The sequence below is a fragment of the Microdochium trichocladiopsis genome (assembly GCF_020744255.1).
Source record: "Microdochium trichocladiopsis strain MPI-CAGE-CH-0230 chromosome Unknown B0I36scaffold_7, whole genome shotgun sequence".
Classification (NCBI taxonomy): domain Eukaryota; kingdom Fungi; phylum Ascomycota; class Sordariomycetes; order Xylariales; family Microdochiaceae; genus Microdochium; species Microdochium trichocladiopsis.
In genome coordinates, this window is record NW_025763550.1 from 471,510 (window position 1) to 494,352 (window position 22,843).

General features: G+C 56.7%; 10 protein-coding genes across 10 annotated transcripts; 7 read left to right on the forward strand and 3 right to left on the reverse strand.

The window, feature by feature from the left end:
- Positions 1–123: 123 nt before the first annotated feature.
- B0I36DRAFT_364532 (Cullin) lies at positions 124–2,822 on the forward strand (the record flags this gene model as incomplete). The annotated part of the gene is made up of 3 exons (XM_046158981.1): positions 124–183; positions 292–2,594; positions 2,654–2,822. 3 exons carry the CDS (start codon positions 124–126, stop codon positions 2,820–2,822), a joined length of 2,532 nt encoding a protein of 843 aa, XP_046010112.1.
- A 1,050-nt stretch (positions 2,823–3,872) lies between these two features.
- On the forward strand, positions 3,873–5,391 carry B0I36DRAFT_326865 (putative heavy-metal-binding-domain-containing protein). Its single transcript, XM_046154394.1, has 2 exons — positions 3,873–4,403; positions 4,736–5,391. The coding sequence occupies exons 1-2, from the start codon at positions 4,149–4,151 to the stop codon at positions 4,934–4,936; spliced, it is 456 nt and encodes a 151-aa protein (XP_046010113.1). The 5' UTR covers positions 3,873–4,148; the 3' UTR covers positions 4,937–5,391.
- Positions 5,392–7,983: 2,592 nt separating this feature from the next.
- B0I36DRAFT_412759 (uncharacterized protein) lies at positions 7,984–8,781 on the forward strand (the record flags this gene model as incomplete). Its single annotated transcript, XM_046161979.1, has 1 exon — positions 7,984–8,781. A coding segment is annotated over one exon (651 nt), but the record flags the coding sequence as incomplete, so codon positions are not given.
- On the forward strand, positions 8,554–10,734 carry B0I36DRAFT_137312 (general substrate transporter). The gene is made up of 3 exons (XM_046148309.1): positions 8,554–8,766; positions 8,828–9,103; positions 9,159–10,734. The coding sequence occupies exons 1-3, from the start codon at positions 8,651–8,653 to the stop codon at positions 10,498–10,500; spliced, it is 1,734 nt and encodes a 577-aa protein (XP_046010115.1). The 5' UTR covers positions 8,554–8,650; the 3' UTR covers positions 10,501–10,734.
- A 320-nt stretch (positions 10,735–11,054) lies between these two features.
- B0I36DRAFT_137306 (caspase domain-containing protein) lies at positions 11,055–13,117 on the reverse strand. The gene is made up of 3 exons (XM_046148308.1): positions 11,644–13,117; positions 11,378–11,547; positions 11,055–11,289 (listed from the first exon to the last, which is right to left on the reverse strand). The coding sequence occupies exons 1-3, from the start codon at positions 12,807–12,809 to the stop codon at positions 11,264–11,266; spliced, it is 1,362 nt and encodes a 453-aa protein (XP_046010116.1). The 5' UTR covers positions 12,810–13,117; the 3' UTR covers positions 11,055–11,263.
- A 582-nt stretch (positions 13,118–13,699) lies between these two features.
- On the forward strand, positions 13,700–15,430 carry B0I36DRAFT_385353 (uncharacterized protein). Its single transcript, XM_046161061.1, has 3 exons — positions 13,700–14,043; positions 14,146–14,697; positions 14,837–15,430. Exons 1-3 carry the CDS (start codon positions 13,956–13,958, stop codon positions 15,118–15,120), a joined length of 924 nt encoding a protein of 307 aa, XP_046010117.1. The 5' UTR covers positions 13,700–13,955; the 3' UTR covers positions 15,121–15,430.
- A 100-nt stretch (positions 15,431–15,530) lies between these two features.
- Positions 15,531–17,283, reverse strand: B0I36DRAFT_246796 (major facilitator superfamily transporter; the record flags this gene model as incomplete). Its single annotated transcript, XM_046150252.1, has 4 exons — positions 15,531–16,064; positions 16,164–16,738; positions 16,802–16,915; positions 16,983–17,283. 4 exons carry the CDS (start codon positions 17,281–17,283, stop codon positions 15,531–15,533), a joined length of 1,524 nt encoding a protein of 507 aa, XP_046010118.1.
- A 622-nt stretch (positions 17,284–17,905) lies between these two features.
- Positions 17,906–19,081, reverse strand: B0I36DRAFT_246750 (uncharacterized protein; the record flags this gene model as incomplete). Its single annotated transcript, XM_046150249.1, has 3 exons — positions 17,906–18,081; positions 18,152–18,831; positions 18,894–19,081. The coding sequence occupies 3 exons, from the start codon at positions 19,079–19,081 to the stop codon at positions 17,906–17,908; spliced, it is 1,044 nt and encodes a 347-aa protein (XP_046010119.1).
- A 615-nt stretch (positions 19,082–19,696) lies between these two features.
- On the forward strand, positions 19,697–20,638 carry B0I36DRAFT_137343 (uncharacterized protein). Its single transcript, XM_046148310.1, has 2 exons — positions 19,697–20,166; positions 20,246–20,638. Exons 1-2 carry the CDS (start codon positions 19,801–19,803, stop codon positions 20,501–20,503), a joined length of 624 nt encoding a protein of 207 aa, XP_046010120.1. The 5' UTR covers positions 19,697–19,800; the 3' UTR covers positions 20,504–20,638.
- Positions 20,639–20,773: 135 nt separating this feature from the next.
- Positions 20,774–22,705, forward strand: B0I36DRAFT_375269 (uncharacterized protein; the record flags this gene model as incomplete). Its single annotated transcript, XM_046160350.1, has 1 exon — positions 20,774–22,705. One exon carries the CDS (start codon positions 20,774–20,776, stop codon positions 22,703–22,705), a length of 1,932 nt encoding a protein of 643 aa, XP_046010121.1.
- Positions 22,706–22,843: the final 138 nt, after the last annotated feature.

A 22,843-nucleotide genomic window follows, 5' to 3' on the forward strand; every position in this document is an offset into this window, starting at 1 on the left:
CCAATAACATTTTCGCCAAAGTACGCTCAGCCTCGACCTCCATCACGAGCCCATCAGATCGCAGTGCTGTACTGCTACATGTCTTGATTCACAAGCTGAGTGGTACCAGAAGGGCGAAGCAAAATGATATCCGGTCGGGGTGGCTCCATGGGCCGCGGTGGCCGTATTCGGCCTCCTCGAAGGGTAAGTCTTCCGTCCCATCCCATGGCACCGGCAGTGTGCTCTCTGCTGGCGGCTTTGGAAGTGCCTTCCCGGCCCCAGTCGACTTGCTGACATACTGGCGATGCGCAGCCCATGGTCCCGGCAAGCGGTCCGAACGATTTCGAGCAGTGCTGGGAGAAGCTGCAAGACGCCCTTCGGGACATTCATAACAGGAATGCCGGCAATCTCTCATTCGAGCAACTATACCGCTACTCATACAAGATTGTTCTTCAAAAGTCGGGAGGCTTGCTCTACGATCGCGTCAAAGAGTTCGAGGAGAATTGGTTTGCGAAAGAGGTTATGCCGCCAATTCTCAACCTCGTCTCGAAGAACCTGATAAGCGTCACGCTTCACGAGAACTCTGGCACGAGTGTCGTGGATCGGCGGGCCATGGGCGAGAAGTTTCTCAAGGGCATCAAGAGCTCGTGGGAGAGCCACAACATATCAATGAATATGATTGCCGACATCCTCATGTATCTCGACCGCGGATACACGCAGAACTATAGCCGACCGAGTATTTATGCGAGCACGATCGGTCTCTTCCGCGATCACATCCTCCGAGCCTCGTTGCGCGAGAACGGGTCAGACTGCCTCCTCTTCGATATTCTCAATGCGACCATCATTGACCAGATCAACATGGAGCGCGAAGGCGATGTCATTGACAAGGCGCTACTGCACAGCTGTGTCACCATGCTGGAGGACCTTTTTGAAACAGACGAGGAGAACGAGGAGCAGCGGCTATACCTCACGACCTTCGAACCTGTCTTCTTGGAAAACAGCCAAGATTTCTACCAGCGCGAGTGCGAGAAGCTGATTCGAGAAGCTGACGCCGCTGCATGGCTGCGACATACCCAGAAGCGAATCTCGGAGGAGGCTACGCGGTGCAGGACAACGATCTCAAACATGACGTACAACAAGATTGTCAAGGTCATCGACGACGAACTCATCTCGAAGCACCTGCGCGAATTTCTGGCGCTGGAAGGCAGTGGGATTCGCGCAATGATCGACAACGACAGGCTAGAGGACCTATCGATTCTGTACGACCTCGTCACACGCATCGACTCTACCAAGGAGCCACTTCGTCATGCTCTCGCCAGCCGAGTCGTGGCACTGGGGATGGAGATCGAGCAGGTGCTCAAGAGCACTGATTTTTCGACAGCTCAGCAGAGCGCAGAGCAGGCCGAGCCCGGGGAAGGTGCTGGCGAGAAGCCCAAGGCCAAGCTGCTTAATGCTGCTGCTCAACAGACTGCCGCGGCCATCAAATGGGTCGATGATGTACTGAAGCTCAAGGACAAGTTTGATCGCCTCTGGACGGATTGCTTCCGCGAGGACAATCTTGTCCAGACATCGCTCACAAACAGCTTCTCCGACTTCATCAATGCTTTCGATCGTAGTTCCGAATACGTCTCGCTTTTCATCGATGACAACCTCAAGCGCGGAATCAAGGGCAAGACTGAGGCCGAGGTCGATGTCGTACTGGATAAGGCGATCACATTGATCCGCTATCTTCGAGAAAAAGACAAGTTCGAGCAGTATTATCAGAAACACTTGGCACGACGACTCCTGCACGGAAAATCGGAAAGCGCAGACGTTGAGAGAGAAATGATCTCTCGCATGAAGCGCGAGCTTGGGAACAACTTCACACAAAAGTTTGACGGCATGTTCAAGGACATGCAGACGTCGCAAGAAGAGACCGAAAAGTATCGCAAGCATGTCCGTGGACTTGGCGCCAACGACGAGAAGCAGATCGAACTCAACATCAGTGTTCTTGCGGGCAATCATTGGCCCAAAGAGGTTATGGGTCGTCAGTCTGGCTTGGCCGACGGGTCAAAGGTCAACGCGAACTATCCCAAGGACATTGAACGCCTCAAAGCCAGCTTCTTCGAGTTTTACTCCAAGGAGCGTAGCGGTCGTGTTCTGACTTGGGTCGGTACAGCTGGCACTGCAGACATCAAATGTGTCTTTCCCAAGATTGAGGGCAAGGCGTCTGGCCCACTTAGCAAAGAGCGGCGATATGAGCTCAACGTGTCGACGTACGGCATGATAGTGCTTATGCAGTTCAACGACCTGGCTGATGATTCCTGGCTCTCGTTCGAGGAGATACAGGCTCAGACCAACATTCCGCAGCCCGATCTCATCAACGTTCTTACCTCGTTGTCGGCCATCAAGATCTATCGGGTTCTCCTCAAGGATCCCCCAAACAAGCATGCAGCAAAGCCCGGTGATCGTTTTGCATTCAACCGCGAGTTTGTCAGCAAGACAATCAAGCTCAAGGTGCCTGCTGTCAATGCGGCAAACAGAGTTGAGTCTGAGGAGGAACGCAAGGAGACTGAGCAGAAGAACCTCGCAACCAGGATGTACATCGTCGACGCGGCCATCGTCCGCATCATGAAGTGAGTCACAGTACTGTTGCTGATTTTGGGCCGGATAACTAACTCTTATTCCGTAACAGGCAACGCAAGGAGCTCAGCCACACTCAGCTCATCACCGAGGTCATCCAGGTTCTGACCAACCAGTTCCAGCCTGACGTGCCGATGATCAAGAGGCGCATCGAGGAGCTCATCTCGCGAGACTATCTGGAGCGTCTCGACGACACGTCTGCATACAGATACGTGGCATAGGCGAAGACTATCGGTGATGCCGGGGCTTCGGCCTTGAGCACGCTTCCGCCACGAGGGCATGATTTGGTTTTGAGGCTTTGATTTTCAGGCAAAGGGCATGGCACTGGCGCATTGGCGAAACAAAAGGCAGCATTTGAGTGCTTGGCTTGTAGGCCAAGACTTTTGATACACGGGCGCATAGAGTAGCAAGATCTGCTGTAACCACTTGCGGTACAATTTACTGTAAGACGATCATGCGGTGATGAGGGTAGCCGCGCGAGGACATGCACAATACACTTCACCAGAGCGAATCATTGACCCGCTTGGCATGTCCGAGGGCTATACTGCATGTTGTACCTTGCTGCAGTTGCGATGGCAGGCAAAATGCCTCGTTGCAAACCTGCGTGCCAAAGAGTGCGATGACTCCTTGATTACAGGCCAAGTCTTCTGCCTACTTCAACTACTTTCCAATCCCTGTCCCGTAAGTAGGATGGTGAAAGAGAAACAGGCAAACATGGCTGTGCTGTGCGCCTTGCACTTTCCACTGTGGGCCAGTAACAGATCGCGGTATTTTCGTGCACATTTTCAGCTCTCTTGTCTCTGTGTCAGCCTTATGCATCTTTGGGCTCGCTCAGGGCCCGGGTGCAAGATAAATTGCTCAAATACGAGGAATACGCCCGCCCCGCAGCCTAACGTCCGGGTGGGTCCAGGCTGGAGGATGCTGGGACCAATCAGCAGCCGAGCTTCTCCGGGAGAGGCAATGAGGGTCTTCTGAGTAGTCCCACACTTTGCTGCGATCGACTGCTGGAGAAGGGCGTGGGGGAAGAGGGAGGGGAGGCTGAGCATTCGGTGTTGACCACCATTGGGCGGTATTTCGTGTCATTATTGGTTCTAGAGTTTCTGTGAAAGGGATGCTTTGGTCGCTGGGACCACCGAGCCGGATGACGGCATGCGCATGCGTTATTATCCCGCGCTTACTTTGATTGTGGTGGTGAGCTGCGACAGGTACTTAGGTACTCTCTGGGGCGCCGCATGAGCAATGTACTTACACGTAATGATGTACCTACCACCACGGGGATCGTCGTGAGGCTGCAACACGCGGTGACTCCAGGCACGGTGGCACAAGCAAATGGCGCGTGCGGTTTCGCGTAGTGCTGATCTTGAAGGGGCCCTTGGGGAGTATAAAAGGCCTCCTCAACCGGCGCTGGAATTCTGTGGCGTGGGTTTTGTTTCGTTTCTGGTGCTCATACAAGCAATCAACACTACACAACACCTTTTTATCCCACTCATCACCATCTTCAACCACGAACAACAACTCGACATAAAAACAAGAAACAAAAGAAAAACATGGCCCCTTCGACAGAGAACCAGAAACATCACACCAGCCCGGCGGCTATCCCGCCGGAGCTGTCAGACCTGCACTGCTACACCGAGACCGACGGCGTCATCACGACGACCATGTTCGACCTGCCGGGTTACAGGGTCGTCAAGGTCCTGGGCACTGTGTACGGCCTGACTGTGCGCTCGCGCAACTGGGCGGCTGGCTTGGGCATGGTGGTCAAGAGCGTCGTTGGCGGAGAGCTGCGGTGGTATACCAACCTGGTCAGTTTCTTTTTTAATCTTTTTTTTTTAACTCCCTTTTCTTTCTCTCGTTATTCTCGGGCGGAGTGGGTTTGGCTTGGATTCATGCCTGTGGTTGTGTGTTGCCTTGTCGTGGCTTTGAGATATGCCAGATACATCATTCCGACGAACCACCAAGCGCATGTCATTCCCCTTGCTTCTCACCACTCGGGGTGGAGTTCCGAATTTCCCCAAACCTTTCCTCTCTTCAGAGTCAATTGCACATCCTTCCAAGCACGTCGCTGTCCATCTAAAGCCCCGAGCGAACCGCAGTATGAAGAAGATGCGCTGACATGAGAAACCCCCCTCAAAAGCTCTACTCTGCCCGCAACGACGCAATATCCCGCGTCGTCGAGGAGACCAAGGCCCGGGGTGGCAACGCCGTGATATGCCTGCGCTTCGAGTCGGGCGACATGGGCGGATTCGCGCAGTCGTGCGCGTACGGGACCGCGGCCGTCGTGGAGAAGGTCGATGACCAGGTCCAGACGCCTACGCAGCTCGTCGGCAGTACTTGAGGAGGGTGGAAGAGCAGTCGAAGAATGGTTTGAAGAGGAACTGGAGGAGAGAGGGGGAAAGAGAGGGAAAGAGAGAGAAGGGACTGAGGCTTGTACTTGGCGTGGAGGAAATGCAGGTCGCTAGGTCGGCAATGCGATGCTTGGAACGGTTGCGGCGGGTTGAGAGAGAAAAAGTCGGATCATCACGGGGGCGTGAACGGTCGGGTCAAATCCGTCTTTGGTGCCGAGCTTTGTGGAATGGATGGCAAAGCTTGTTGATGGCGTATTGGAGGGGTCTCCGTGTTCGCCATGGTTTATCGTAATTCCTAGAGTGTTCTCAAATTTCCGGCCGACTTCATGCAACAGCCGTGGGCACTGTGCTATGAAAGGTCAGCCGTATTCTTGCAAGCTGCGGTTCTTGCGGAATCATAAGTCACAAACATCACAGACTTGGAGAATCTTGACGATGGCTGGTCTGAAAGAATTACCGCTCAGTCTTGCCGTGAACAATGTTCAACTACGTAAACTATACTTGGTTCAGGCCGATGGCGTTCAATACCTCGAAATGAGACCTGCTTTTGGTGACATTCTGGAGTTCCGAAAAGGCTTCAAGCAGTTGTGACGTGCGTATTCCCCCTATGCCGTGCACAAAGCATATGGAGGCTATTCACGACTTGGGCAAAATCAAGCATGAATCGAGTATGTTGGAGCTTGAAACATGCCGAGAGTCGTTTCTGATTCTTCAACGTCGCATTGAAAGTAATGGGCTTTGCTTACTGCCATCTATACCATGGGCCTGCGTAATGTAGGCAGTGTCGCAGTCAATCTGTGAAAAGCAGATACCATGTAAGAATTGTCCTTGCTGAAACGTTCTTGGACATGTTGGATCCCCGCAGCTGCTGCGAGCCATGGAATGTCCTGATTTGATAATGTCCAAGCGGCTAGGGACAACCGAGCTGCAAAGTGGCTGTTACCGCTCCGGTCATGACCGAAAAGGAAGATCGTTGCAAAAGACGTCGTAAGCTCCAGCGATGTCAGTCCTCAACCCCTATTCCGGGAACAGTGACATGGACTGTGATCCAAGACGAACAAGCAAGCGCACAAGGCGGCACACCGCGGCTGCATAAGCTTGCCAGCCCAGCCTCGCTGTTTGTAGTAATTTGATTGCATCGCCAGCAGAGGCTGCTAATAGCCAGGGCAGGGGCCCGGAACAGGTGGCGTTCTCGCATGAGAAGTCGGCGCCCAAACTTTGGAGCTTTACGCCGCAGAACTTGCCCACGCTTGGCAAGAGTGCTTTCACTGAATACAGGCGGTTTGCGAGGATTCCGGGACAAGATGATCGACTTGGATGAGTCCAAGCGTTAGTATACGTGGCCCAGGCAGATACTCAGCATGCGTGCACGATTGAAGAAGAAAGGCGAGCAGAGTCGGGAGACGCTGTCATCCTGGCGGATTACCACAGACATTGCTGCTGGTCACAACACCGTTCTTGGTGACTTGCAGAACGCACACAGAGGAGCTACTCAAGGACCTCTACGCCACGCTGTGCCGCACCCATACCTGTTTGACGCCGCTTCAAGCCAAGAGCCTGAACTGTTGGAGGATTCGATGCCAGCAGGGGCGAGGCACACAGGGGTCACTGGTGGGTGCTATGGGTCCTTCCCGGCAGATCCTGTGGTCTTGGCCCCTTGGACAATGACAAATGGTATGCCGGCGGAGCTCTGAGCGGAGCGTGGGCTTCAATTCCCTCCATCAATCACCAGTGCAGTCGTGATGTCTTGTGGCCGTGCGCGTTTTGGGCAGGACTCACCGAAGGATGAAGCCGGATGCGATCAGCTGGCCCACCGCGCACTGCCAAATCCACCTTGCGGGGCGCCGTCTTGTGCCAGTGTCGACGGCGGAAGGGCGAGTCGTGGCCGAGCCCTCAATAGACCCGGCGACAGGTTGCAGAGCAGGAAACCGTGCTGCTGTGGCTGGGCCGGGCCATGTCTTGAGTCCGAGTCCGGGTCAGACCGCCCATCAGTGCCCAGTGCAGATGGATGCAAGGGTTCACACGCAAGCCAGCCAAGGTGTGATCGAACCAAGCAGCTGCTTACCACCACCCTGTCGAGAACGTGCCGACAACGCAATCATGCGGAGTTGTAGCCGAGTCATTCGACAGAACCCTTGGGAGCGTTCTGTACTGGCGGGCTTCTTTCCTCGGGGGAGGGGTATTCCAGGTCACATCCTTGGCTTGAGCGCCCTCTACATATGCCCCGGCTCCTGGTTGTGTCTGCTTTGCTGATCGCCGCAAATTGCAACTCTGCATCTCGAGGTGGTGCGATACGCGTCAGATCTTTCTGGGCCTGGCAGGTGCCCTTTTTTGACATGTTGACACACGCTCGCCATCCCGCAAACATTGCTGAGCAAGCAAGCAAGCCAGCAGCTGTCTCAAACTGCGAGACGACGCTGGGGTTCGAATGGGGGGGCTGTTCATGCTGCCGGACGAGTGTTTCCAGCACTCGGGCGTGGCCATCAGGTTTGCCTTTGGACTCCTAGCGGGATATGAAGCCACATGGCCGTGATGGGCGTAGGGCCGTTAAGCACGCGCCAGGGAGGCTGGAGCCTGGCCTGGTGGTCATCCGGCGGTGGTCATGGCCAATCAGTCCGAGGCCATGCTTGCTTGAAATTGCCATGGCCTCCCTCGTTGTATCTGCAGGTTGGCCGAAAATACCAAAGAAGCTTCGAGCGAGAGGACTGTCCAGCGAGTTTTTTTTTTTGAGATGTTCTGCTGCTCGGAGCAGAGTGATTCATCTCGGCGCGGAAGCGAGCCATCATACCACCTCTGCGACCACATCATGAGATGGCATGCACCTAGGCGAGGACGGCAGGCAGGAGCAGGGTTGCCCAGATGCTGGGGTAAGCCAGGGTCTCCGCCGAGCAGCCGTGGCTCCCATTGGAAAGCGCAAGCCCAGAGACAGTGCTCACACAGGGCGACCCATACTGTATGGCGCATTGCTGCGGGCCAAGTGGCCGAGCCCTGGGCGGGCGCGATCACTTGGTGCAGCCACAGCCGTGGAGGCCAATCATGTGCGGCCACCCCCGCAGCTGGGGCGGAACGTCTAGCGCAGCATGGGGCATGGGCCGTGAGCGCACTGTGTCTCGGTCTGCCCAGGCGCGGCCTTGTGCGAGCGTGCATGTGCGAGCCCGGCCCGCCAGGCGTGGGAAAGGCACACTCACACTGGCTCGTCTGGTCGAGGCCTTTGCCCCGATCCTTCCCATTCTCCACTCTGTCTTGCCTGCCCATCCTCTCTGCGCCGCTCCTGTCCATTCTTCAATACCCACCTGCAACCTTCCTGCCAGTCGACCATCGTCAGCCCTCCCTCCACGACCACATCACCGTCCTTCGCCCCAGGCTGTCTTGCTGGCGACAGGCTGCCGTCCTCGTCACCGTCGCCGTCGCCTCCGACTCCTATTGCCGGATGCCCGATGCTCGCACGCACTTGTCACGAATGAGCGCGTGGTCCCGGCGGCTCAGCACACTGCGTTTCTCCCGACGTGACCTCAGGGCGACAAATCAACTGCAACATAACGCATGGTCTCGCGACCAGCCAAGGCCTCAACCACTGCTCAACCTGAGAACTCGAACTCAAAATATACTGTGCAGGGAGGAGAGGAGCAACGACCCGCAGACTCCAATCAGTGCCATACCTCTGACTGAGAGAACCTGGCTTGACTGAGCCTTCACGGCGCATCATGGCGATCGCCATGGGTTGGCAGAAGCCCGACAATGTTGCTGGCTCCTCAGCGCCAGCAATCATGGTCGGGCTTTTCGTCGCCTCGGCTGGCTTGCTCTTCGGCTACGACACTGGGTGCGGATCCCTGTCCACATCTCCTCGTTTGACATGATACTGACTCCATTCTGTGCATAAGATCGATCAACGGAATCCTCGCAATGAGGACATTCATTCGAGACTTCAACACCGGCTATGTAGACCCGGACACCGACAAAGTCAACCTCAGTCCCGCGGAAATCTCAATTGTGGTGGCCATCCTGAGCGCCGGCACCTTCGTAGGCGCTCTCATCTCGGCGCCTTTTGGTGACTGGGTTGGACGACGACTCTCCATCATTGCCTCAGTGGGCGTCTTCTGCCTGGGCGTCGTTCTTCAAATCTGTGCTGCAGCCATACCCATGATGATTTCTGGCCGGTACGTCACCTTGACACGCCAAGAAACGTCGGATGCTAATACTATGGCCGGACAGGTTTTTCGCTGGCGTGGGCGTTGGCTCGATATCAGTCCTTGTGCCTCTGTACCAGTCAGAGATGGCGCCGAAATGGATCCGTGGAACGCTGGTCTGCGCATATCAACTATCTATCACCGTCGGCCTGCTGGCTGCATCGATTGTTAATCTGCTCACTTCGAACATGACAACTTCAGCTGCATACCGGATCCCGATTGGTCTTCAGTTCTCATGGGCCGTGGTTTTAACTATTGGCCTGTCAGTACTGCCAGAAACACCCCGATATCTCATCAAGAAAGGCAAAAAACATGAGGCTGGTCTCGCTCTGAGCCGGCTTCGACGACTTGACATCACCCACCCCGCCCTTGCGGAGGAACTCGCAGAGATCGAAGCCAACCACGAGTACGAGTTGGCTCTGGGAGGAACCTCGTATCGGGATGTCTTCACCGGATCACCTCATCTGGGCCGACGCATGTTGACCGGCTGTGTGCTGCAGATGCTGCAGCAACTAACTGGCATCAACTTCATCATGTATTATGGCACGACATTCTTCGAAGGTGCCGGAGTCAATGACCCTTTTGTTATCTCCTTGGTGTTGAATGTTATCAACGTGGTATCCACCTTACCGGGACTGGTCGTTGTCGAAAGCTGGGGTCGTCGGAGGCTCCTAATCGTTGGTGCGATCGGAATGGCTGTCTGTCAGTTAACGCTCGCCATCTTTTCGACAGTAGTCGGAGATGCCGTAGACGATTCCTCACATGCCGCCTCGAGAGTCCTCATTGCTTTCGTCGCGCTTTTCGTCTTCTTCTACGCCTCATCCTGGGGTCCTGTTGCCTGGGTCGTCACATCCGAGATCTATCCGCTCAAGGTCCGTGCCAAGTCCATGTCAATATCTACAGCCTCCAACTGGCTGCTGAACTTTGGCATCGCATATGGAACACCCTACATGGTCGAAGGAGGTGCCGGATATGCCGACCTGGGTTCCAAGGTCTTCTACGTCTGGGGCGCCTTTTGCATCATTGCCGCCATATTCGTTTACGGCATGGTGTACGAAACGAGCAAGATCAGCCTTGAACAGATCGACGAGATGTACGAGCGTGTAGATGTTGCATGGAGAAGCAAGAAGTTCGAGCCTGCGTGGAGCTTCCAAGCGCTCCGCGAAGATAACTTCGCCAACGCCAACACCAACGCCGCCCCGTTACCGCCACACGAGCTGCAGCCAGCACGCACTGCGTCGAGCACCGGCGAGAGTGTGCAGACGGTGCATACCGTTGGGGCAAGCGCGTCCTCGGACGAAACAAGGACAGAAGAGGACAAGATCATACGACAGATGGGCATGAGCAATGTCGACTTTAGCTACTAAGCTTGTCTGGGCATGTCTTGTCCCTTTGGCCTTTGCTTCATATGCTTTTCATCTGGGTTTATAGCGTCGGAGTTTGACGTTTGCGGAGTTTTCACCTGCCACAACTACGGAAAATAGGGTTATTTATTTTTGGGAATGCCGATTCATATAAGGAAATGTTCATGTTTTTACGATATCCAATGGGAGCATATTGGCGCTTCGAGGTTGAGGGATTATTTACCACACTGATCTCATTCTCTTGCGAGCCCGAAGCCATTTGGGCAATTGGCCATTCTTTTCTGGCCAGAAGGCAACGACAAGACTTACAGTGCGAGTATGCGTTGCAGAACACAGCGGGCAGCAACATTACTTGGATTGTTTGGATAGCCACATCCTAGTAGTGCCAAAAAAAAATGACAAGATTATCCATCTTGGACAGACTGTTCCCACAACACCATGCACGCGCTTGACCCGACTGGCTGTTTCTGATGTTGGGCACGAGGCTGAGGCGATACGGCCGTGGTTCTCCTTCTGTGGTCGCTTGCAGAGCGTTTGAGCGACCCATCCGTGCATACGACTGTGAAACGGGACATCTGCGTCGTCCTCGGCCAGATAGCACTGAACAGCACCATACCATCAAGATATTCAAGTCACAGCGTGTAGCTGCCACTGCAATCGCCCATGCTCTTGCATTTGCATTACTGATTATTTGTTTGGTCATTAAAGAGGCTAGGTTCACAGTCTACCAGACTTCTTCGCCGCCTGTACCTATAGCCCCGCCCTTTTACATGATGAAGAGCAGATTCGTGTCTGGGGAGATGTGGTCAGTTCAGTAGTTTAGAACAAACAGTGTCCCTCCAACTTGGGAGGCGGATGGATGCTGAAATGGGAGACTCACCTAGCGGATGACTAGAGGACAACTGTGGCTTCTGGGAGTACTCGTTTTCGAGAATGTCTCTGATGCTGTTGAGCAGCTCCAAGTAGCTCTGCTGCGGGTCCTGCTTAAGGGCTCGGATGAAGGCGTGCGACATGGCGCCAGTGGCTTGTGAGTTGATCGTGGCGTCGGCACTGTGAGAAGGGGGTGAAGCAGATACACGCGTCAGTTCAGAATGGTTTTGCGTCTTGGACAAACACTTATGTCGGGCGAACAAAAGAAAGACTTACGAGGTCTGGTCGTCTTTGCTGCCGGACCACATGATGACGTCGGCTGGAGATGTGCGGGTCGCAATGGTCTTCTTGTAGCCAGAATCGCCTCTGAGGGCCTGCTTCGCAAAGCCAAAGATCTCCTTTGCGACGCCACCGACATCTCCACGTGCGTATGCGCCAAACGCGCTCAGAAGTCCCTGCCCGGCTTCAGCGGCCAAGTTGGGCTCCTTGAGGACACCCTTGGTGGAGTAGCTGTATGGCAAATCGAGGACGGATCCGGAGTGACACGAGTCGAAGATGGCTGTCAGTCTGACACCTTGCTGCAAGGGCTTGACGACGATGGTGTGGATGTCGTCGTCGACCAAGTGGCCGGCCTGCTTAAAGTCAACTGGATAGATGACCTCATCGTATCCATCGTCTTCGTCGCCGTCGAGGTCCTGTGTTTGACCGCCATGGCCCGAGTAGTGCAGGAACAATGAGTCGTTGGGGCGGGCATCCTTGACAAGCCACTGCATGGCGCGGATGATGTTGGCACGGGTTGGGATCATGATGGGGTCGCGCTGGTCGTCGGTGAGGATGATCGTATCCTCACGCTTGTAGCCGAATCGCTCGAAAAGAAAGGCAGAGAGGTTCTTGGTGTCGTTGATGCATCCGCGGAGCTCGCCGTCCTGGCCGAAGTAGTTGATGCCGATGAGGAGGGCCTTGCGCTTTCCCGTACAGTTTGAATACTGGAAGGTGTAGCCGTCGGGAGCACCGTGACCAAACTGCTGCGGCGCATTTGGCGGAGGAGGACCGCCGCGGTGAGGCTGGCCGTAGCCACCGACGGCGCGGCCATCGTGCGGGTAGCCGTACGAGTCGTAGCCTTGAGGCGGCGGCTGTTGAGGCGGCGGATAGCGGTTGTAGCCGCCACCACCGCCGTACTGCTGAGGAGGACCTCCGTATTGTTGGGGAGGAGGGCCGCCGCCATACTGTCCCGGCGGAGGACCACCGTACTGTCCTGGAGGCGGACCACCGTATTGTCCAGGAGGCGGGCCGCCGTATTGCTGAGGCGGAGGAGTGCCGTACTGGTTCTGGTAATAGCCTTGGGGAGGAGGCGGCTGGTGCTGCTGGGGATAACCCCCATAACCGCCGCCGCCGCCCTGGCTGTAGCTGCCGGCGCCGGGATACTGATTGTAGCCAGACATGGGGGTGCGAGACGGGAAAGGTTGGTAGGAGGTGACTGCGTGCGGTCGGTTGGAGTGGGAAGCAAGTTGAGGGACGCTGTTGTGGCCAGGAGAGAGGAGAGTGGATGGATGTAGGAGGGAGGCTGAGGGCACTCGAGACCGTAAGCTTCCTCCGAGGGCTCTGAGGCGCGTACCACCCAGGCACTTGAGCTTGGGTAGTAGGCTGCCAGATCTAAAAGAGCTGGAGCGCTGCCCGGGCTGGCGCTACTGCCCAAGCGCGCTCGTCAGCCCTCCGCCCAAGCTAGATCGGAAGCTTGAGCATGCCGCATGTGCCGCATGTGGAGAGTGAGGTAAGCTTGAGGCAGGCGGGCAGGGCAATCGCCTGACTTGTGTGTGGAGGGGCTGCTCCAGCTGCGGGGCCAGTGTGTGACAGCTTGATGCAGGTTCCGGTTCCCCCTCCTCGCCTCGCAACACGGCTGCTCCTCGCTCTAATACATTCTCATACATGTGGAATCTGAGCAAGTACGATTACCAGACGGAAAGCAGTCAACTTGCAGCAGGCGACTCTTGTGAGCATTCGGAAGAGGCCCGCCACGATCAGCCTGCCCGTTGCTCAGTGTTGGGGAGTTTCGTAATGTGAAACGTCGGCCCGTCAGTCCCACTACCAGGAACCAGACTTGCCGCTTTGCCGGCGGGATGGACATTGTCGTGCAGGGCATTCCAGCTAGGCAAGGGTCTGCCGTTGCTTGGCCTGCTGCAAGGACAATGAGGTGCTCCCGCAAACCACCACTTGACCCCACCACCACCACCAACGGCCCGTGGCGGCTCCGCCCGCCATCGGCTGGCCATGCGCGTGCCAAGAGAACAGCTCACGTCCGGGCAATCTGGGAGCCTGCTCAGGTGCCTCAGGTGGTCAGCTTGCAACAACACCTCACGGAAGACTGTTTTGTCGCTCGCTGACAGCACCCCCGTTGCATGGCCCTCGGCTCGAGCCTGCAGCTGCGGCGCTGGCTCTCAGGCTGGGTCCGCACAGGGGAGAGCAGCTGACACCCCACCAGCATATCTCTATTTCCAAGTGTGGGCGATTGATCTCGCGACAAAGCCCGCCTCGAGCTCTGTCACTACTTTTCCTTTCGGCTTCATACGCTAGTCACAGCCTACACAAAGATGTCGTTCTTCAATAACCTTGCCAACAAGCTCGACGATCTGAGCTTGGGTGGCTCCAGCTCAAAGAGGCGTGACGACGACTACGGTGGTATGTTGAACACGCTCAACCCTCATCGCCCCTCGGCACCCTGGCCATCACCGTGCCTGTCTAGCTTCGTTGCTTAAATTTATGCTTATTTCTTCTCTCAAGGCCGTCCCCAGCACAACTACGCCACCCGCGACTACGGCTACAGCAACAACGGCCCGCCGCCTCAGCAACATCAAGGCGGGTACCCTGGCGGCTCATACCAGTCTCCTCCACCACCGCAGGATCACTATCGTTCCCCAGCACCGCCATCCCAATCGTCCTCCGCTCCAGTCTACTCACCACCGCCTGGAAAGCCTCCCATCCCCCAAGGATGGACTCCTGAGTACGACAGCCACCATCAGCGGTGGTACTACTACGAGCACGCCTCCGGACGCTCGCAGTGGGAAGCTCCAGGCTACCAACACCACAGCTCAGGCGACACCCGCGGGTACGAGACGTCAGGTGGTGCGGGCTACCATGGTGGCGGCGGCGGCGGCTACAGCCAGTATGGACCTGGTGGTGGTGGTGGTGGTGGTTACGGAGACCACAACAACAATGACCCGTACGGCGAGAGCGGCAAGAAGAAGAAGAGCAGCAGCAGCGGCATGCTGCTCGGTGCCGCGGGAGGTCTGGCAGTCGGTGCCGTCGGTGGAGCCTTGCTCGCAAACGCCCTCGGTAAGTTTACTCACGTTTTTCTCTCCTTTCTTTTTACCAGCTGCTACCCGAATATTCGCTTTTGTCGTGATCCATTCTCATCCTTCTTCCTGTGCCACCCAATGTCTGGCGGATACACTGACATTGCAAAACTCACCAGATGACTCTGATGACGAGCATCGCAGTGGAGGCGGTGGCGGGTACTACGGCGCCCCGGTCCCGGCCCCGGCGGCTGCTGCTGCTCCGGTCTACGAGCCAGCGTACAACGCCGACGGCGAGTACGTCGACGCCAGCGACCGCGAGTCCGTGGCGTCGGCGCGCGAGGCGTACGAGGAGGCGTACCGGAACGCGCAGGACTCTGACGCGAGCAGCAGCGAGCAGGAAGAGCTCGAGGAGGCGCGGGAGGAATACTACGAGGAGTACGAGGAGGCTTATGAAGATTAGACGTGCGTGGGGGCTTCGGGTTGAGTGAGTGTGAGGTAACGATCAGGGAGCTAGAGCAGGAAGGTGCTTGACCTTCGAAGAGAGAGAGAGAGAGCTTGGTCATTATGACGGGAGAGGTGGCATGTCAAAGAAGCACTCCAACTTCCAATTTCTCTCGCGCGCTTCTCATCAGGTGTGCCTACAGTAGTACAGCGGTACAGTCACAGGCTTTCTAGATGCTGGTTCCTGGTTTTTCAACCACCACGACTGGGCTTTTCTCCGGAACGACTACGTTGACTTGATCGCATTTAAAGAGCATATAGAATCATGCAATAGCTTTACTTCGCATCGAGCGAATCTAGTTCTAAATGTCTATCCCCGCTCCTACGGGCTTCGTACCTGTTTGTCTAACACGATCCTTGAAACCGCTCTCAGCTATGAAGCCTTTCCTCTTCGTCCTCAGAATCGCCACCAGTATAGCCTCTCATGCTCTTTGGCACTCTGAACATGAACACAATCCCCGTCGCAACAGCCATATATACCGCCGCCACGAGGAACGGCAGTCCGATCCACCCACCGCCAAGCTGGATCCCCGTCTTGAGCGCCTTTGAGAAGAGCGGGCCCGCGACCATGAGCCCGGCCTGCTCCAGCAGGCTCAGCACCGTGTTCAGCATCCCGACGTGGTGCGACTCGACGAGCGCGTTGAGCAGGGAGCGTATGGCGACCGCCATGCCGCCGGCTAGGCCGAAGACTACCAAGCCAAATGAGAGAGTGAAGGGGTCTGGGGCAAAGGCGATCATGAGAGCGCCAAAAACGCCCGCGATGCCGGTAGCTCGGGCGATGAATGCGTCCTTCACCACTGGGGAAAAGGAGAATTTGAGTGTCAGGAGTTTGCTGATTGCGGGGAGGATAATGAGGGATGAGGCTAGGTTGGACCCGCTACGTATTGTGAGTAGGAATGCCGCCTGTCATTTTGCAAGAAAACTTGTGTCAGTACATATTCTTTTGCTCGGGTGACGCCAAACAAGGGAGATCGGGGATGGGCAGGGAAAGTGATGAATTACCTGACTCCAGGACCAGTTGAACTTTTTCCTCGTGAACTGGAGCAGAAGGATCTGCACGAATTTGCTGAGCACGACAAAGACCAGGGACAACATGAGGAACATGAGTCCGCGATTGTGCACCCCAAATTCGCGGACTTCTGCAGCGCCACAACGGATCTGATGTACAGTCTGCGCAAGTAGCGACTGGTGGTCTCGAACGCGGTTCGCTCCAGTCTCGGTGCTTTCCACAGTTTCTGTGCTGTTTCCGGCAAGCTGTTCCGCGAGCCTGCGCACTCGCAGCGTCTCGGGGGCCAAAAAGCACAACAGTGTGGCAACGATCCACAGGCCTAGGCCAAGGAGCATGCAGAGCCAATTGCTCTTCATCATGATGGCACCCGCCATAGGGCCAGAGACGAGCTCCGCAACAGCGAACGCGGCGCCGAACTGGAAGAAAACGGTCGCCCGATCATCGACGGGGACAATATCGGCAATCATGGTATACGCCATGGCCGAAGTGACCATGGTGGAGCCGCCAATGAGGGTGAAGACCGGGGCGGCAAGCATGGCCTCTGGGGAAAAGATGCTGGGAATGTATACTAAACGTAGATTTAGTCATCATCCCTTGGCATAAGAGTTCGTGTCATACGAAGTGTACTCACAGACAACCACGATGAACATCATGGACAAGATGTTGCCCGTAAGGGAGAGTATGATGACCGGCCTACGACCCCACTGGTCTGCCAGCAGACCATATGGGATGGCGCCGATGATGCCTAGAACTTGGTGTCAGCACGGGCCGGATTTTGCAGACAGCAGTTTACACAATGGCCAGAAACTGACCTGGGAGACACTCGGTAGTCATCTGCCAGCCCTGCAGCATAGCAAGCCGGCCCTGGACGGCGGTCCCTTTGCAGTCGCCATAGTCTTCTCCATCACGAAGGTCTTGGGGCTCCTCCAGGCAGATGTTGCGCTCGGCAACGGCTGTCGAGGCCATGGCAAAGAAGCTGGCGCCGATCTCAATGATGATGATGACGACGAAGCAGAGAATGAGGACGGTGCGGCGGTAGGCAGCTGCGAGGTCTTCTGGCCTGGTGGCTGGAGTCGGCGCAGCGAGCAGAGGCGTCTGCTCGTTGACCACCATGATGACCTCTGCGTCTTCACGCGCCTCGCGGTTCATGAGTGCATCCCTGGCCATTTTCAGACGGAGGCGGGCGACGTCAACGACACGCTGCTGGAATACATGACCATGAGAAAGGACGAGCCGCAGGTCTTAATACTTGGGGGCGCGGCATTGTAAAACAAAAACATCGTAGAGATTATGCTGCAGCCTGTCAGCGTGGTCCCGTATCAGGGAGGGATGCTTATCCCTGCCATGCCGGTTGGGCGCCGGGGCCTTGGCTCCCCACGAATCAGAGCGCAGGGTTGGTCGGAGCGACCTGTCTCAAGGTCCGAAATCCGATCGCAACCCAGAAGGGCAGTATTCCATGCTGGGATGGTCGAGTGCATGCTTCGGTCAGCATGCACGACACGCTACGGCGTTTGGCACAAGATGAATCCGTGAAAAGACGTCTTAATTTGGCCTGGCTATGGTGTTGTGAACCTTCCTAGGTTGCTATGCACATTGCCCCTGGCGCAATGTCCCATTGTGCCTGCCCTACACATTACACCTCTCGCAATTGCCGCTACTCGCAACAAATGCAAGCCTCTCAGCAAGCATCCCTCGTCGAAGTTAGCCATCCACACCCAAACCACACCAGTACCGCCTAGAAGACTGCCGTTGCATTGGGTGGCGAGCCGACAAGCCCAGGCACGTTGAGCGGAGTCGACGTCAGCAGGAAGCTGTATCTCTTGGTCTTCTTGCAGTGCTCCGACAAGGCCTTGAGATCCCAAAGCTCGCCTATGGGCATGCCAAACATGCTGAGCATCCACGGGTGAAGATCTGTGTCACTATCAGTCAGCCATCATCACCAATGCCTCTACGAAACACCTGCGGCCGAGGACCAGCTTACACAAATCGCTAACATCGGCCGGCGACCCGTCCTCGTGCACGGGCATCAGCGCCTCAAATGCCCACGAATCGCCCGCGCCGGCCGCAAATCGCTTGTTCCACAGCCACTTGGCCGAGGCAGCAACGCCATGCAGGCCAGATATGGTCATCTTGCCCATTTTCGCAAAATCCTCTGGCGTTGGCGCGCCCAGTATCTCTGTCAGTCCCGTCCTGATGACGAGCACGTCCCCTGGGCGGAACTCGACGCCCTGCGTCTTGGCTACCGCCTCAACCTCTTCAACGGTGATCCGGTGCCCGTCAAAGGGATGGACAATGGCGTCAGCACCCGTCTTTCCCTCAGCCCGCAGCTGCGACTCCTTCCACTCTTTGAAATCGATCAGCACGCCTCTCGCCACCATGCCGCCGCAGGCGTGCCAATGGTCCAGGGTCGGCATCTCGTTGGCGGCAGTGTGGGACACTGCTAGAGCCTCCTTGGTCACCTTGATGCCGTTGTAGGCCAAGCCAGACTTCTGGTCCTGCCAGTGCACCAGGCTGTCCCACTGGCTGCTCATCTGCGTATTGAAGTGCAGCTCGTCGTCCCAGCCCTCACCGCCAGATATCCCGGCCTCCTTCAGCGACATAGGGGTATGTGTGCACGCCATGCGTCCCGGCAGCGGGATTGGCATCGCATTCAGAGGCCAACTGTGACGATTCGACTGTGTGAGCGGACAAGGACCAGATCTTTCAGCAGAGACGGATCATACTTCAGAGAGATTGAAACACCATCTTTTGCCTCCGCATAGGCTGCCTTCCGAATAGCAGGTGTGAGGAAGTTCAAAGTCCCCAGGAGGTCCTTCTTGCCGTCTTTGTCGAACAGACCCCATGCGCAGCCTTGCGGCATGCCTTCCACTCTAGGAAGATCATCGAAGTCCGGTACTTGAGATGGCTCCATTGTGCAGATATGGCGAGGCGAGACAGGGAGCACAATACGCACAATAACGAGGATATGGAAAAAACGGTTGACAAGTATCGAGGGCGTGCTGAAGGCCAGCTCAAAAGCACATCGTTCGTCCATTGATACATATATGGAACTTTCCTTGACAGTGCGCCACCACCATTCTCCAACTGCAATTGCCAAGAGTACTGCGTTGCCAGCACAGCACATGTCGAGACCGCGGCCTTTCGACATGGAATAAAGGCGCTAAAGGTGCTCACCTCCAGTGGCTGAGCAGAGCTCAGCTTGCCGAGCTCGCACTCTCCCCGCTTCGTGCTGCAGATCCGCCAGGGCTACGCGGACCGTAAGGGCATTTGTGGCCTCACACATGGTGCGGGGAAGTGCGACGCTGCTCTCTTCTGGCAGCAGAGGACACCGAGTAAGCCCTAAGCCTGCTTGGCCTTGACTATACCTAGCTTCAGCCTGATGTTCGCACAAGGCTTTCTGTAGCGAGTGCGGCGCCCGCATGCTCTTTGAGGCATGTGTCCCTGTAACACAGATGCCCGCTTTCGGGCTCTAGGCCGCCCGTCAGCGCTAGATCCGCCCAACTGGGTGCCCTGCGGCTTACGAGCATGACAACAGGAGGTCGCGCACGACAAATCATCGTCAGAGGCAAGTCCTTTTTCCAGGTCGTGCTATGACCCGTTTTTGGCGCTGCAAGAACTGTCTGCAGTGGCATGCTTCAAGGCAATGATGGTGTGTTCACAAGAGGCAAGGTTGTCCTGGCGGGCGTGTGTGTTGCAAGGGTCTCTAGCGGAAGTAACAACAGGCCGATGCTCCCATGGCAACTTCCGGTGCGAATACGAACCCGCGAGAGCATTGGCGGATTCGTGTTCGCGTCTCCGCGTCCAAGACGCAGCAGCGGCACTGTCTCCGTGGGAATCGAGAGAGCATTCACAATGCATCGTGCAGAGACATCCTTGGCACCGCAGACACGTTGGGTCATGACGCCAGCACCCTACTTTACTGTACACCATACCAGTGGCTGCTTACCCTTCGTACGCGAGGCAAACCAAAGCATACGGGCTGGCAGCCTCGGAGTAGTGAGCCTATCACCTCCTAGCCCTGAGCAAATCAGACTTTGGCTCGTGCACAGAGCCATTCACTAATCTCTTAAGGCAGGATTCTGGTGTCTGGTGTAGCAGAGGACTTGACATGTTTTCTGGTGCACCCTCGGCTGGCGAGGGGATGCTCGCATCCGCCTCGGCGATGATGCCCTGCACTACTCCACAACAATGCAATCAGGCTCGAGCAGTGACTGCATGGAAAACTGCATTGGCCAACCCAAAAGTTCCCTGGGTACGACCCCTCCCGCCAGGCACAGGCAACGTCTCTAATTGGCGTCCGCCTCTGCCGGGGGCGCCAGCCCGAGCCGTTTAGTACAGCAGTGGTGCTGACTTCAGGACTGTCACTGATTGTTTCCCTATTGTGGTCAAGGTTGTCACGCTAGCCACGGATCAACTAGCGGCATGCCAATCGACGGCAACGGGACGACATGGTCCACCAGGGCCGCGTCGAATCTACATAAGGGACGCATTAAGACAGCTTGAATCAATGTTGGTCCATATGCACTATGTGCCCTGTTACTCCTCGAGCAACCATCTACCCAGCGAGCTATAGAAGTCCTATTCCTTGAGCACTCAATCCATCATGGCTGAGCTATTCGCCCAGATACAGGAAAGGTACACGGCAGAGACGCAGAAGCGTCTTCGTCCTGATGGACCAGCACAGTTCCTCAACCTCGAGGAGAGCGACAATGACCGCCTACGCCATCTGGCTGACGACCCGTGGGCGGACCACGAAGCCCTCGACGCCGTGGAGCCTCCCATTACTCAGGGTTCGCACCACAAGTTTCTCATCATCGGTGCTGGCATCAGCGGCCTTGTCAGTGCCGTCCGTTTGATCGAGGCGGGCTTCACAGCCGATCAAATCAGGCTCGTCGACGGTGCCGGCGGCATTGGCGGCACATGGTACTGGAACCGATATCCCGGCATCCACTGTGACGTTGAGTCCTATATCTACATGCCCCTGCTCCAGGAGACGGGCTACATGCCGTCGACAAAATACGCCTCTGGTGTTGAGATTCGTCACTACCTGAACGACGTGGCCAAGAAGTACAAGCTCGATGACAAGGTCCTGCTGCGGGCCACAGTAAACAGTGTCGACTGGGACGACAGTGCAAATGCCTGGAAGGCGAGCATCACCGCCAGCCGCGGCGCAAAGGGTGCCACCAAGAGCACCATTACTGCCGAGGCCGAATTTGTGGTACTCACGTCTGGCTTGTTGTCCAAGCCACACGTTCCAAAGCTTGCGGGAGCTGGCTTGTCCCAGTTCAAGGGAGAGCTTCTGCACACCTCGCGCTGGGACTACAACGCCACCGGCGGTTCCTCCGAAAATGTGTTTCCAGAGCTCGACAAGCTCAACGGCAAGCGTGTCGGCATCATCGGCACGGGAGCCACGGCAATCCAGGTCGTACCAATTCTGGCTCGGCACGCGGGCGAGCTCTTCGTCTTCCAGCGGACACCGAGCGCGGTGTACCAGCGCGGACAGCGGGACACTACACCGGAGGAGTGGGACAAAATCACCCAGCCCGACAAATGGCAGTACGCACGCATGGAAAATAACGTAAAGAGCATCACGTGGCCGGACCCGCAGGAGGAGGACCTCGTCAAGGACGAGTGGTCGCGGCAGAAGGCCTACGCGGCCGCGGTGGGCGGGCCCGAGTACTCGCACGTCGCGCCGGAGCAGGTACCGCAGGTCATCGGGCACTTCCTTGGCCTCGACAACGAGAACAGCATACGCATGCGGGCCCGCATCGCCGCCATCGTCGAGGACAAGGAAACGGCCGAGAAGCTCACTCCCTGGTACCCGATCTGGTGCAAGCGCCCGACCTTTAGCGAGACGTACCTGCCCACCTTCAACAGGCCAAACGTACACCTCGTCGACACGGACGGCAAGGGCGTCAGCGGCGCCACCGAGACGGGCCTCACTGTCGGCGACAAGGAATACCCCTTGGACGTGCTCATCCTCGCCACTGGCTTCCTCGCCCCGAGCACGGGCAATGCCGATCCGGCCCTGCGGGCGGGCGTGAAAGTCACCGGAAAAGGCGGCCGCACCTTGTCCAACAAGTGGGAGACGCAAGGTCCCAGCACGCTGCACGGCTGCATGTCCAGCGGCTTCCCGAACCTGTTCTTCATCAACCCGGCCCAGGCGGGTGTCGCGCCCAACCAGGCGCACGCCATCGACGTGCAGGCCCGGCACATTGCCTGGCTCGCGGCTGCTGCGCACAAGAAGGCTCACGGTATTGTAGTAGGGAAAGTGGCTGTCGATGTCGACACGCAGGCTGAGGAGGCGTGGGCGATGCAGTGCGTCGCCGGGGCGGCGCGGTTTGCCACTTTCACCGTCTGCACGCCGGGATACATGAACAACGAAGGTACCGCGCTGGACATGTCTGACCAGGCGGCCCTATTCAGAACTGCGAGGGCTACGCCGATCACCGCGGGCCTGCTCAAGTACCAGGAGATCCTGCAAGGGTGGAGGAGCGAGGGTGCTTTGGCCGGGTTGGTTGTCACGCCTGTTTGATGCTTAGAGTTGGACCAAGCGATACATGTGTGTGTGGCTCTGTGTAGATGTGGCGGCATCAATGCTTGCGCAGATTAAACTAGAGCGGTCCTCTTCAAGGCGGATATGGATACAACGACAGCGGTTCCGTTTGTGGCG

Bases quoted from the DNA above. Each gene is read 5' to 3' on its own strand.
- B0I36DRAFT_326865 (XM_046154394.1), top strand. From the start codon at position 4,149: ATGGCCCCTTCGACAGAGAACCAGAAACATCACACCAGCCCGGCGGCT. The intron at 4,404-4,735 runs GTCAGTTTCTTT...CCCCCTCAAAAG, and splicing joins TGCGGTGGTATACCAACCTG to CTCTACTCTGCCCGCAACGA.
- B0I36DRAFT_137312 (XM_046148309.1), top strand. From the start codon at position 8,651: ATGGCGATCGCCATGGGTTGGCAGAAGCCCGACAATGTTGCTGGCTCC. The intron at 8,767-8,827 runs GTGCGGATCCCT...TCTGTGCATAAG, and splicing joins CTCTTCGGCTACGACACTGG to ATCGATCAACGGAATCCTCG. The intron at 9,104-9,158 runs GTACGTCACCTT...ATGGCCGGACAG, and splicing joins CCCATGATGATTTCTGGCCG to GTTTTTCGCTGGCGTGGGCG.
- B0I36DRAFT_137306 (XM_046148308.1), bottom strand. From the start codon at position 12,809: ATGTCTGGCTACAATCAGTATCCCGGCGCCGGCAGCTACAGCCAGGGC. The intron at 11,548-11,643 runs GTAAGTCTTTCT...CCCTTCTCACAG, and splicing joins AGCAAAGACGACCAGACCTC to TGCCGACGCCACGATCAACT. The intron at 11,290-11,377 runs GTGAGTCTCCCA...ACATCTCCCCAG, and splicing joins GTCCTCTAGTCATCCGCTAG to ACACGAATCTGCTCTTCATC.
- B0I36DRAFT_385353 (XM_046161061.1), top strand. From the start codon at position 13,956: ATGTCGTTCTTCAATAACCTTGCCAACAAGCTCGACGATCTGAGCTTG. The intron at 14,044-14,145 runs GTATGTTGAACA...TCTTCTCTCAAG, and splicing joins GCGTGACGACGACTACGGTG to GCCGTCCCCAGCACAACTAC. The intron at 14,698-14,836 runs GTAAGTTTACTC...AAAACTCACCAG, and splicing joins CTTGCTCGCAAACGCCCTCG to ATGACTCTGATGACGAGCAT.
- B0I36DRAFT_137343 (XM_046148310.1), top strand. From the start codon at position 19,801: ATGCTTCAAGGCAATGATGGTGTGTTCACAAGAGGCAAGGTTGTCCTG. The intron at 20,167-20,245 runs GTGAGCCTATCA...CTCTTAAGGCAG, and splicing joins GGGCTGGCAGCCTCGGAGTA to GATTCTGGTGTCTGGTGTAG.